Here is an 11,361-nt window from a genome sequence, read left to right as displayed (position 1 = left end):
GGAGTGCGACTGGGTCCCACGTGCTGGCAGCTTCGGTGGTGCTCTCCTCTCCAACGTCTTGGCCACAGACCATATAAACTCCCTTCTGCAGAGCCTCTACTACATCCCTGCAGTCCGCAAGGTACTCCTGTCCTCTCCTCCCGAGCCCATCTGATATCGTTTAGGCTATCTACAGTATCGACACCAAGCCTAGCAGCGGACCAGACCTAGACGCGACCTTTAGGAATGGGTAACGACGCTTCTTAGTGGTGCTATTAAATGAGTGTATGTTAGAATACCGGATCTGGGATGTGAGGACTCTGAGGCGGCCGCTTGCATTGAGGAAAGGGTAGAATCACTACACTCTATTGAAGGGGACCTAGAGGGAGTATGCGGGGATTTGAGAATGATAATGGAGTTGGTGACAGGAAAGTGAGAGGTTACCGCAGAGGTAGGATGAGGAGTTATGGTGTTCAGATCGGAGTATGCTCGGGTTGCCGAGAGGGAGCTGTTGTCGTCGCAAAGGCGTCCGGCAACACCGGTCGCTGGAGGGCGCGGGAGCTCGGGGGCCAGTGATAGAGGTGGGAGTAGGGTCAGTGTTGATTGGGAGTAGCCCTGTGGGGTCAGGTGCGAGGGCCGCTAGGAAGTTCGAGGAGATGGAGAGACACTTACTGGGAAGATTCAGGAAGGTGGGCGGAGCGATGCGGGTACGAGGTTGGCTTATGGGAGTTCCTTCAGTCCCGCGTTGTGATCGAACAGCTGATGGAGATCGTTGACGAGCTGCTGTCATGCGAGAAGAGGAGGATTTCCCACCCGAGATTTGGGGAGCTCCAGAAGCATCAACTTATGCTAAGGAGTGTTATGCGGAAGCTAAATAAGGTATCCCGAGGGACCTGTAAGGGGTCTTCATGCCTTGTCAGTGTGTCGACTATATGCTGCACCAACAGCAGCTACTTCGGGAGGAAATCGTGGAGTACTTGAAGAAAAGGAAGGGAGAGTCTGATGATAATGGGGACCAGGGGGATGATGGAGGTGGGTAGATGTTGGGAAGGTCGGGCGTTGTGGATCTGCTCCTTATCGGAACAGGTGACCCCAAGGAGTCGCCTCCGCCGCAGCCGTGCCTCATTCGGGAGCTACAGCTGTTGTTTGCTCGTATGGAGATGCAACAGGACGAGAGTGGCATCTGTCGTATATGCAACGGATCCAACGGGCCTAGGGTAGATCGGTACATTTCTCGCGCGCCACGAAAATGTTGTTCTTCTGCCTCAGGAGAAGCCCTCGGCAGACACCCCGTCTGAGAGTGATTTTCCGATACCATGTACGTGCCAGGTGATCGACACTTCGGGGGTTATTCGGGCCTTGGGTCTCGATGGGCCCAACTGCACTGTGTCACCTGAGAGGATCTACTCTAGCTTTTTTGATAAGCTTCAGAAGCACGCTAGGTGGGGCATGTCGCCGGTATATGTTCGACACCAGTTGCTTTATTCAGTTTGATTTCTAAGGCCGCATGGGAGCGCCTGGCCGACCTCTTTCAAGGATGGGCAGTGTACTCTCCTTCTGGCCAGGTAGGCGGCTGTGTACGGAGTTGTGGGGGGAGAAGTGCTGGGTATTAGGACTCGGAAGCGAGGTCGACTGCCTCTGGAAGGGGCCATCACCATGGTCATCACGAGGTGAGGGTTGGGGGAGGTACTTTTACGGCGGGATCAATCTATGCAGGACCGGGACTCTGCGACGTCATCTTCCTCGTCTGGACCAACGACCAGTGAGGCTTATTCGTTCAGTCATTTACGCTTCAACAACGGGAAGAGCAGTGAGAACAATAGGCTTGAGTCCTCTATGCGCAGTGCTGTCCTTCCTTAGGCTCTATCGAGAAGCACCTGTCTTGTTGGACGCAGAACCCTACTAACACTGCTGAGCATCGCCATACTAGTGCTGGTGGGACTTGCTGTGGGGTCCATGCTCCTGCAGCTGCAGATGGGGTCATTGTGGGTGGAGGAGGGGAAGGTGGGGGATCTCGTGAGAAGAAGTCGTTGGGGTCATTGTCAATTGTCTTTAGAGGATGCAAGTGGGAGTAAGCGCTCCTGTCAGTTCATCAACATCCCTCCTATACTTCATCTGCAGTTCATCAATAAGATCAAGGAGAGGTGAACTACTCATGGCAGCGTAGGAGTCTACTAGACTGAATCTTTCAGGTTGGACATTTCGGAACAGCTCGATTTCACGCCCTATATGGACCCGGTAGTAGTGGAAGCTGCCAACCAGCGATACCAGCAGCTGGGCCGAACGGTATGCTGGGGGAAAGATCACCGCCGGGTCGTCGGGTATTGGTATTTCAGGGCTCACTCTTAACATCGCCTGGTGGGGAGGATGGGAAGGGGTAGGCAACGTACTGGAAGGGGGGTCGGGATGTTCATGTCCTCCTGTCAGGGGCAGCAGCGAGAACGATGATGTATGTGATCGGGATAGCACTGGGAGCTCGGGGGGAGATGACAGCCCAGATGTCGCCTTGTCCTCAAGGCACATTGTAAGGCGGCGTTGGTGAATACTATTGACGGAGTGGTTCGTGCATCAGGATGGGAGCCGTGCCGCGACCTCTGAGTTCCGCTATCGCCTCCACTCTGTTACCTTCTCCACGAACGTATGTGGAGCCACGGATTCTGAGGACCTGGCTGTTGGGCATTACTACGTCCTAGTCAGGCAGAGTCGGAGGGGACGGTGGTGTCGGATCGATGATGGCTACAGGGAGGTACTATCTCGTCCATAGGGGGGGCTCGTAGATCAAGGAAGGGCATTCTGAGAGAGCTAGGTCCTTCAGGTCCTCCAAGACGGCTTCCACTGCACGGAGTGGGTCTTCTCACCGGAGTGGGCATGTGTAGGGCTGTGCTACGTCCGAGAGGATCAGGAGGACCGCCTTTATGAGCGCGGGGTGGACTTTAGGTTGGCAGCTTCTCTCGTCGGAGTATGTTTTATATGTGCGGCCTCAGGCACATTCGTCCTAGCCTGTACGCTGAGGTGACAGCGGGTCTTCCTGCGAGGAATGGTCCCCACAAGGTACCATCACTTGGCGAGTTGGCATCGTATTATTCGATCGTATGCCGCTTCAGCCTATCCATCTGCAGTGTCACCAGCTAGTGGCACGGGATCATGCACTGCACCCTGCGGCTCACTCGCCGCTCATCTACGATCAGCTCGCCTTAGCACAGGGTAGAGCTGACCAAAACGGACAGTCCAATCAGGATAGTGAGAGTTCCTCCAAGCCGTACTTGACAGCTGATCGATGCATTTTCAGTGGAAGCTGTTGCCTTAGCAGCTGCAGCATCCGCGTCCCCACAGATCGAGGTTACTCTAGTCACCGAGGGCCAGCTGACGAATGTAGGAGGAGCTTGGGTAGTAGTCGGTTTAGGAAAGGAGATCAGGTCGATGGTTACTACCTTAACGGTATGTTCCCGCATAAGGGGAGGAAGTTCTTGGTGAGGAAGGACATCCCTGTGGAGAGATTGATGAAAGCGGTAGCAGACGCCACACTAGGGGGGGGGCTCTCATGAGTTGTAGCAGGTGGAAGAGCACTTCAAAATTCCAAAGCATATGCAGAGGCTCTTTGCCTTGCGGTATTATTCTGATACGCATCAGGAGAGGTTTGAGCTGATGACCCCGTCCAGGATGGTAGGGCTGTATGGAGACCTACTATGAAGAGTCATACACTGACTTCTTGCAGATCGCGTGGTATATGCCTTCGACAGTGCAGGCAGCGGCACATCAAGCGGCATTGGCAAGTCGACAACAACAGCAGCAACAGCATCATCATCAGGGGGCGGCAGCTAAGAAGCCGCCACAGCAGCAGCCCCAGGTGGCGGCAGCACCGGTACAGCAAAAGCAGTTGTCGACCAGACGCGAGAGGCTGGGGCAGCAGGCCAACTCTAACATAATAGGCCATGTTGTGGTATGTGCTGGGCCATGCCTTCACACGAGAGGCATCTCACTTGAAGGTACTTTGCATGATGAACCGCCCGACGTCTCCAAAGCAGCAGTTGTCGAAGCAGCCGCAGGGACAGCAAAGTCCACCCATGTGACAGAAGAAGCGACAGTTTGGGTGAAATTTGTACACCCGAAGGTGAGCAGTTATGGAGTGGGACTAAGGCTGAGTGTGTTCTTCTCAGACGCTGCGGCTGATATCGATAGGGTTGATGACGCTGGATACGCGCTGTCGGCTTCGGGATTACTTTCCCGCGGTAAGGGCTAAGATAAGCAGTCACACTCCAGATGGAGCTACAATAGCCGAGGCAACAGCAGCAACAGCTGAGGATGACCCTGATGCTGTAGAGGTAGGAGGGTACATCAAGGGCTCGGGCGTCCCCTCTACTAGTGTTATGCCAGGTGTGGGAGGAAGTGAATGTACGTGAGGCTGTGAAGCGAGATGTGGATCGCACAGTGAAGGAGGAGAAGATCATCGATGGGGATATCCTCATCTTCATGTCGCCAGGTAGATGGGACTTGCTCTGCCTCGGCTGACATTGAGTGCTGGCAGGCACTATCCAGCAAGACAGTGTTCATGCAGAGACTCCCGCTCCCCCACCTGATGCTGCCTTGCCTGACGCCCTCCCCGCTGTGACTGCTGTGAAGAGAAAGGTGACTTCCGTTCAACAAGAAGATAGGTCCATAGGTGAACCTCAGATATTGGTCCCAAGGACTAGTTCACTCCTAGCCGCTACTACACCGGGCGGCACGCTCTCGGCGACGCAGGTGAGGAGAAACGTGTGTAGTCGGTCATCGTGCTACAGTGGACTCTCAGTTGGCGGCCACCCTTGGTGCTGCTACTCCTGGGGAGCTGAGAGTAGCGGAGAGGTACATTGCCGAGGCAGCGGCTAAGTTGGATGATGCTATGGAGGGTCTGTGCAACGAGCACCAGCGTCAGATGGCTCCGGCTAGGCCTCAGGTATGTCGATGATGATTCTACCTGGTGTAGTTGAATTTGCTAGGCTAAGGCGCCGAGGAAGCAGAGTGTGGGAGAAAAGCCCCCAGTAGTGGAAGCAGCAGCATCATCTAATGCAGACAAGGTTGGATCATTGGCGGGCTGTTGGGAAGGAGTGGCATCTGTTTCTTCTCCTCAGGTTGACGCAGAGTCTTCCGCGGTGAAGGGGAAGGTTATCGACTCTGGCTGGCATGTTACTCACACTACCGGCAGTAGTGTTCTCACTGGAACCATAGGCAGACAGCTGACCCCAGAGCAGCTCATCGATTCGGCATCAGTGGAGACTATCCAAGAACACGTCCGTAGGGTGGTCCAAGGCCCTAGATGCTTCAAGTGTGACATGCCGCTTGGCACGGCTCTGCATCCTGCTAGGGTTCGCTGCAGCGAGGGCTGTCACCCCGAGCGCGCCTTTCACGACATGTGCATCCAAAACCTCGTCCGGGACCGTCACAGTGAGGACTGCGTATACACCTCGGGGTGCTCAGGCAAGCTCATCTGCACGCCCAGACACGTCATCAGCGGCCTTATCAAGAAGGATGCTAGGCTCTCGATGAACGTGCTGAAGCAGAAGTTCGCCACTGTGTTGCCGACGCCGCAAGTTATGGCGGCCTCGAGTAGTGTCTCCAACGCGCCCCCACTACCATCACAGATCGAACAGGCTTGGACTGGTAGCCTTTCTGGTGCGTCTAGGAAGGGCGGTAGGAGGAAGGGTTCCAAGAAGAAGAATAGTTCATCTTCCCATAACAACGAGGTTACTACCGCCAGTATACCCAAGGACCAGTTATGGTGGCACGCTTGTATCCAGGCATGGGGGTCGGTCGACGAGTTGAACAAGTGGATGGCCGTCTATTGTGCCTCCTCCGAGCCTGACACCAAGGCATGGCAGCAGAATACTGTGAGCAGGGCCAAGTCGATCTATGCTCAGTGGTTGTTGGTCCTCGAGACCCGTATATCAGAGAGGGATCGTAAGCGGGCATTGGAGTTGGCGAATACGGCCAATGCGGGAGGTAAACACCAGACGGTGCAGCAGCCGCAGGCTCGGAAGCAGCAGACCAGGAAGAAGAAGAAGGCTCCTAGTGCGCCGACGGCCACTGAAGTGACGGATGATAATGATGATTCCTCCATGGGCACCAGTGGGAAGGCCGAGGCCTCATCTGTGACGGGGAGCGACTTAGACGAGAGCGGTGAGGAAGATGGCGATCTTAAGCTTATCGTGCATAGCGGTAAGTATAAGCATTCTGCGACGGAGAGAGCGGCCTCGTCGCTCCAGCCGCCTCCCGTGGTAGAACCACCGGCAGCGGCCATCAACCCAACAGAGGCAGTGCAGCGATCGGCTGACATGATGTGGTGTTCGGTACAGAGTAAGAAGAAGCGCCATCAGCAGTTAGTGGCCGAGCAGAAGGCGAGAGAGGCAGAGCAGCAGCAACAGCAACAACAGCAACAGCAACAACAGAAGAAGAAAAATGAGGCGACGGCGGCGGCCTCACAACAGAAGGTGTCAAAGGAAGAGCCACCTAAGCCGACACCGCAGGTGGCCACTCCCGTTGTCCCTACCCCAGGGCGGCGCTCTAAGAAGATCCCACCACCTATTGAGACCAAGTCCCCTTCACCGCCTGCCCGTAGGGTAGCTGATGATTCACCGGGGAGAAGGAAAGATCAGAGCAAGCCCGAGAAGACGACCAAGGTGGATAACTTGATACCGTTATCGCGGTCGCCGGCAACGCCTAAAGCGAAGAGTCCGGCGACATCTCCTCCTCCAGTGTCACCGCCTCCGCCTCCTCCTCCTCCTCCACCTCCTCCACCGCCTCCGCCGCCACCACAGGAACCACCTGTTGGGGAGACTACTCCATGCGGACAGGCCGACGACACGCCTGCGCGCCCGAAACTGGCCGGGCTGCCTCTCCCTGCAACTCCAGCGGTTAAGGCGCATCATCATCATGGTCCTGCATCGGCTCCAGCAGTGATTCGCCCGACGTCGGCAACGTCCGCTGACATGACGTCCGATACGTCACCGTCCCGCAGCGTTTGGGAACCCATTCCCAACGCTGAGTGCTCCTCTTTCGCCCCCTTCCCAAATCCGGATGCATCGGCCTGGCTCCGTGGCCCTGCTTCTACTATACCGGAGCCTCTATGGGGTCCACCCTCGATAAGGGAAGATCCCTGGAGAGGACCTCTCTTTGGTCAGCAGCAGCAGCCGGGTTTTCGCAATGTCCACCCCTTCATGAACAATGCTTTCCCGTCGGCAGCTCCCTTCCCTGCCTTCGGGTCTATGGGGATCAATGGGCGCTCGATGGCTGACGGCTATGGTATGTCCTTTAACGAGGCCAACATTGGTGTTCCACCTGACTCCTCTTCGGCTGCCTCGACAACTACGATGTTCCAAATTCGAGTGAAAAATTTGATGCCCGAAATACGACGCTTCGCTCTGCCGGCCGATAAACTTTTCGTCTCGGGTGATGAGGTAAGTCTCCCTGGTCTACTGCGTGTTGGCCCTCCCCGATGGTCCATTCCTTCAGGACACTGTTGGAGAAAGCGCCTGTGTTATGGTGAGATGTCCCCTTGATGGCGACTGTGAATGGCAGAGGCAAACGCTGGTCAATCTAACTGATGGTCGAGTCTCCGAGGTAAAGACCGACTCAGCAGATCGATGATTTTGTCTCTACTTCTTTTCTCAGATATATGTAACACCAGTGACCAGTGGCTCTGGTGGCGGCGGCCGCTCGAGTGTCACTGCCCTGCAGTGGTTCCTTCAACTAGGCTCGAATAAGGAAGCCCAGCGCGTGAGGAGGTGGATCGTCGCCTCCCATGCGGCATGGCAAGCGACTATAGGCCAGATGACTGATTGTTCAGTGTAAGTCCAAGTGCTGCCCTCTACTGCCCCTCCCCCAATTCTGCTGTAGATACGGCTTCAACCCGAATGCTTGCCCAATCTCTGATCCCGACTCGCCGACTATGAGAGCCACCAACTACTGGGTCTTCGGTGATGACCTTAACGATGATTTCACACCATTCAGTGAAGAGCCGGACGCTCTGTGTAGGTTGGCCCATTGAGGAGCCGCTTCAGCTCCCTCAAGTGGCTGCTGGTCTCTTCAGGATCCGCACCTAGGGCCAGAGGGAAGATAATTACCCCGGCAAGGATCGTCGTTTTCTGTCTATCATTCGCGGTCCCGGCGTGGGTCTCTTTTCCTCCTATAAGGTTTCACCGACTGTGGACAATTGAAACGTATTTGTTTTCGATTAATAACAAAAGAGCATCTCTACTGCGTTGTCAATCGGATATATTCTCGGTCCGATTTAGCCTTCTATGCCGGAAATTCGTAGCGACGACCCACGAGACTGGAGTGCCCTGGCTCGATACATACCGCGGGCATTGGGCCGAAGGGCGCCGCCCCTGTGCTCTCTCATGCTGCGTCTCATGGAGGTGGTCGAGCGCCTGGCATGGCACCAACTGAACCATATTCAAGTTCTCGACAAGAAGACTGCGGTAGGGCGGCTCCGTGGACTGGCTCGAGCAGCGTCGGGTGTCTCTCAGGCCCAGTGGGAAATCTTTCCCTGTGTACTCAAGTGTATCGTAGATGAGGCGGTCATAATATGCCAGCATCGTAAAGCTAATGAATGCAGCAGCAAGCCCAGTGCCACGATGGCTCGTGGAGTCCAGACTGATATTCATGAGGTTGGTGAGAGAGAAACATTCGAACCCAAGGTCATTGTAAGCTGTAGTGGCAGTGACTCGACTGATAGCCTTGAGAACCGCTTTGAAGGGGATGTTCAGCATCGTCCATCTGCTATTGCTGAGAATACACCTCGGGAGGCTCTTCCTCGAGTAACTCGTGGAACCAACACTGTTAGATCTGCTAGGCAGAGCCTCTCGGCAGGGTCCCAGGCAGACCTCCCATGTCGACGGTGTCATCGTCGATTCAGTCAGACGAAGAAGCCTTGTCGTAGCGTAGGGGTCTCCTCGATACTGCCAACCCGCAGCGTGGGTGTTGCTGCGTTCGCTCCCGTCGTAGATAGAGGCATACACCCCATCCATGGTGGGGAGTCATTCGATAGTGGCACTCAGACGAGCGATGCGTCAGTCGAACCCATCGTGGAGGGAAACACGAGTCAGACGCCGCGTGGAGGGTCGGCTGCCCTCACTCAAGAAGGCGAGTCGGGGCATATCACTCTACACTACAGCGTCAGCAGAGCGATGCAGCGGGTACCTTTCGAAGAGTCCGACTTGACTGGCGAACGGCAAACCCCAGAGAACTCAGTTGATATTGCAAACAATGACGAGATACTGCTGGGCATGGTGAGTGGGCGCGCGCCACTTCCTCCGCACAGGCAGGAGGGAGAGCTGAGCGTTACCCTCCCTCGAGCGGAGGGAGGGAGCTCGTCGTATGATAGGATAGACCCCTGTCAACGTGCAACAACTGCAGAATTAATACCGACGAGCGAGCCTCTCACTAGTTCTGAGACGGAACGTTCTCATTGGCTTCCTATGCAGGAAGGAGAACTCGACGAGGTGGGCATCCCTCGAGAGAAGAGTGATAGCCCAATCGTCTCTGATGCTTCGGGACGGCGACGCTCTTCATCCGGGGGAGGCCATAGTCCGCGGTTGGTCGCAGCGAGGTCCCCTCCTCCTGAGGCTCCTATAAAAGGAAGCCAGTCGGAAGGGGCAAACGAGCAGACTGTGGACAAATACACGAAAATGGTCACCACGTGGGTCTCTGGGCTGTGGACCGACGCGCCTGCAACGACGACGAGGAAGTCATTCGAGGAAAGTGGCAGGCTAACGTTTAAGGCAGGAACCGACGCAACGGGCGTGACGCAGATCACATCAGCCGTATCTCGGTACATTTCGACTACACGGGAAGGAGACGAGGAGGAGCCGACAGGGTCAGGTGAGTGGTGACGTGCGCTTGGATGCATAGCAGTGTCCTTCCCTTAGTTCCCCGCATAGAAGAAGCTATAGTCCTCCCGAACTCCATCTCGGCCTTCCACAGAAAGCGAGAGAAGAGCCAGGAGCGCAGCTCATTGAACCCTCCTTGATGATTGCCAGGCTTTATAGCCTTCTTATTCGTACTCTGCCTATACCATCTTTTGCCAACATCAGATTGCCGCGTTCCTGGGCTCCTGTTCACTCCACTTCAGCTGTTAAATTTCTGGATGCCCTCAACCGTACACATGAAGTGTCTCAGCCAGAGGAGAGGTCTGAGACTGGTAACATACCCGGGGGTTCTATCGCCCATCTCGTCACCACTGCGTCGTCATGCTTCGAGACCATCTCGCCACATCAATAAGAAGGGCTGTAACATGGCGGTAACTCATGACGACTTTCGATCGTTAACGGCATGGGTCCCGACCGTTGAAGGCGGGCAGAAGTATAATGTAACGACAGGAGTTAAAGCCATAGCGACATCGGCTCCCTTCTACAAGACACCCTTGGTTCTGAGTCTTATCACAGGGGCGTCATACCTCCTGTATCAGCGAGCGATGAGGGCACATAAACAAACATGAGGGAGACGAACGTGTGGCGTTGGAAGGTGTATGCAGCCTCGTCTGTGGGGGGATGCAGCCTATGATGCGGCACTCTCTTCGCCCGAGTCCTCCTCACCGAAGATGAGAGTCAACGCTATTCCACCTTTGGTACGTAACTCTGATGGCGAAGAAGATATTTCAGACTCTCATGTAGAACAATGTTAGCGAGGTCGCATACCGCGCTTAGCTCAAATTGAGCGCCGAAATCTGAGCTACATAGGGCCAGCTGAGGCAAGGGCCCGATGGTGGAATCAAGACTGCCCTACAACGTTGGGAAGAGACGCCAACCATGTTGTTCTCCCTACTCGTAACGATTTGCTTGTTGATTGCGTTGTTTTCGCGGTTGTGTATAACGCAAGAGACATCTTCAGGCTATCGAAACATCACAGTCTTTCAGTCATGCATTAATAAGTCGCCGCCCTGGTGGGCAATATCATAATTTACTACTTTTGCTCAAGAGGCGGCCTCGTCCTCGAAGGTGACCCAGCCTTCTCAGAAAAGGGTTTTGCGTTCACCAGTGTGGGGTTAGCGTCGGGTTGCAAGACGTGTGGTAGAGCTTATACTGGGAGCAGAATCTACGATCCCCAGTGGGGATTCCCCACCCAGGGAAATCTCGATCGATCGATCGGTCTAGACATAACAGGGCGATCTTGAGCTGAGCGTTGTCCTTGGCCTTCACCATCACATTCGTTAAAAGACAACATCAACGGGGACCTGCTTTCGAACGACCTCCCTAGAACAATAGAGGCGAAGGGCTACGCGTTTCCTGATGGTCTTATCGGTTGCTTTCATATCCTCCCGACCCTGCCCTATAGAGACCGGTACGAACACCGTTTCAAGTTCCTTTGTCTGCTTGCCGTCTCGGGTTTGTGGTGGTAGGACCCTGAAAC

At 55.1% G+C, this 11,361-nt stretch overlaps 2 protein-coding genes across 2 annotated transcripts in view; both read left to right on the top strand.

Annotated features, from left to right (window-relative positions):
- Pmar_PMAR008893 (hypothetical protein) overlaps window positions 1-8,054 on the top strand; it is a gene marked incomplete at both ends in the record, with an annotated part of 8,714 nt that extends 660 nt beyond the window's left edge. The window contains 37 exons of the mRNA XM_002786721.1: window positions 31-121; window positions 165-229; window positions 274-411; window positions 457-560; window positions 607-668; window positions 718-858; window positions 900-1,011; window positions 1,066-1,196; window positions 1,309-1,421; window positions 1,469-1,544; window positions 1,593-1,649; window positions 1,696-1,789; window positions 1,840-1,983; window positions 2,036-2,123; window positions 2,172-2,265; window positions 2,316-2,356; window positions 2,407-2,503; window positions 2,552-2,725; window positions 2,795-2,916; window positions 2,964-3,030; window positions 3,084-3,219; window positions 3,269-3,351; window positions 3,396-3,488; window positions 3,535-3,642; window positions 3,788-3,965; window positions 4,137-4,208; window positions 4,240-4,301; window positions 4,354-4,459; window positions 4,505-4,605; window positions 4,651-4,719; window positions 4,769-4,912; window positions 4,956-5,033; window positions 5,088-7,409; window positions 7,465-7,572; window positions 7,624-7,799; window positions 7,849-7,986; window positions 8,042-8,054. Of these exons, the coding sequence (XP_002786767.1) occupies window positions 31-121; window positions 165-229; window positions 274-411; window positions 457-560; window positions 607-668; window positions 718-858; window positions 900-1,011; window positions 1,066-1,196; window positions 1,309-1,421; window positions 1,469-1,544; window positions 1,593-1,649; window positions 1,696-1,789; window positions 1,840-1,983; window positions 2,036-2,123; window positions 2,172-2,265; window positions 2,316-2,356; window positions 2,407-2,503; window positions 2,552-2,725; window positions 2,795-2,916; window positions 2,964-3,030; window positions 3,084-3,219; window positions 3,269-3,351; window positions 3,396-3,488; window positions 3,535-3,642; window positions 3,788-3,965; window positions 4,137-4,208; window positions 4,240-4,301; window positions 4,354-4,459; window positions 4,505-4,605; window positions 4,651-4,719; window positions 4,769-4,912; window positions 4,956-5,033; window positions 5,088-7,409; window positions 7,465-7,572; window positions 7,624-7,799; window positions 7,849-7,986; window positions 8,042-8,054 (5,998 nt within the window). The remainder of the gene's footprint in view (window positions 1-30; window positions 122-164; window positions 230-273; window positions 412-456; window positions 561-606; window positions 669-717; window positions 859-899; window positions 1,012-1,065; window positions 1,197-1,308; window positions 1,422-1,468; window positions 1,545-1,592; window positions 1,650-1,695; window positions 1,790-1,839; window positions 1,984-2,035; window positions 2,124-2,171; window positions 2,266-2,315; window positions 2,357-2,406; window positions 2,504-2,551; window positions 2,726-2,794; window positions 2,917-2,963; window positions 3,031-3,083; window positions 3,220-3,268; window positions 3,352-3,395; window positions 3,489-3,534; window positions 3,643-3,787; window positions 3,966-4,136; window positions 4,209-4,239; window positions 4,302-4,353; window positions 4,460-4,504; window positions 4,606-4,650; window positions 4,720-4,768; window positions 4,913-4,955; window positions 5,034-5,087; window positions 7,410-7,464; window positions 7,573-7,623; window positions 7,800-7,848; window positions 7,987-8,041) is intronic.
- Window positions 8,055-8,958: 904 nt separating this feature from the next.
- Window positions 8,959-9,242, top strand: Pmar_PMAR008892 (hypothetical protein; the record flags this gene model as incomplete). Its single annotated transcript, XM_002786720.1, has 1 exon — window positions 8,959-9,242. A coding segment is annotated over one exon (284 nt), but the record flags the coding sequence as incomplete, so codon positions are not given.
- Between the last annotated feature and the right edge of the window lie 2,119 nt (window positions 9,243-11,361).

Source organism: Perkinsus marinus (genome assembly GCF_000006405.1).
Source record: "Perkinsus marinus ATCC 50983 genomic scaffold scf_1104296931260, whole genome shotgun sequence".
Lineage (NCBI taxonomy): Eukaryota > Perkinsozoa > Perkinsida > Perkinsidae > Perkinsus > Perkinsus marinus.
Note: the sequence above shows the minus strand (reverse complement) of the source record. Positions and strands in the feature narration are given on the sequence as shown.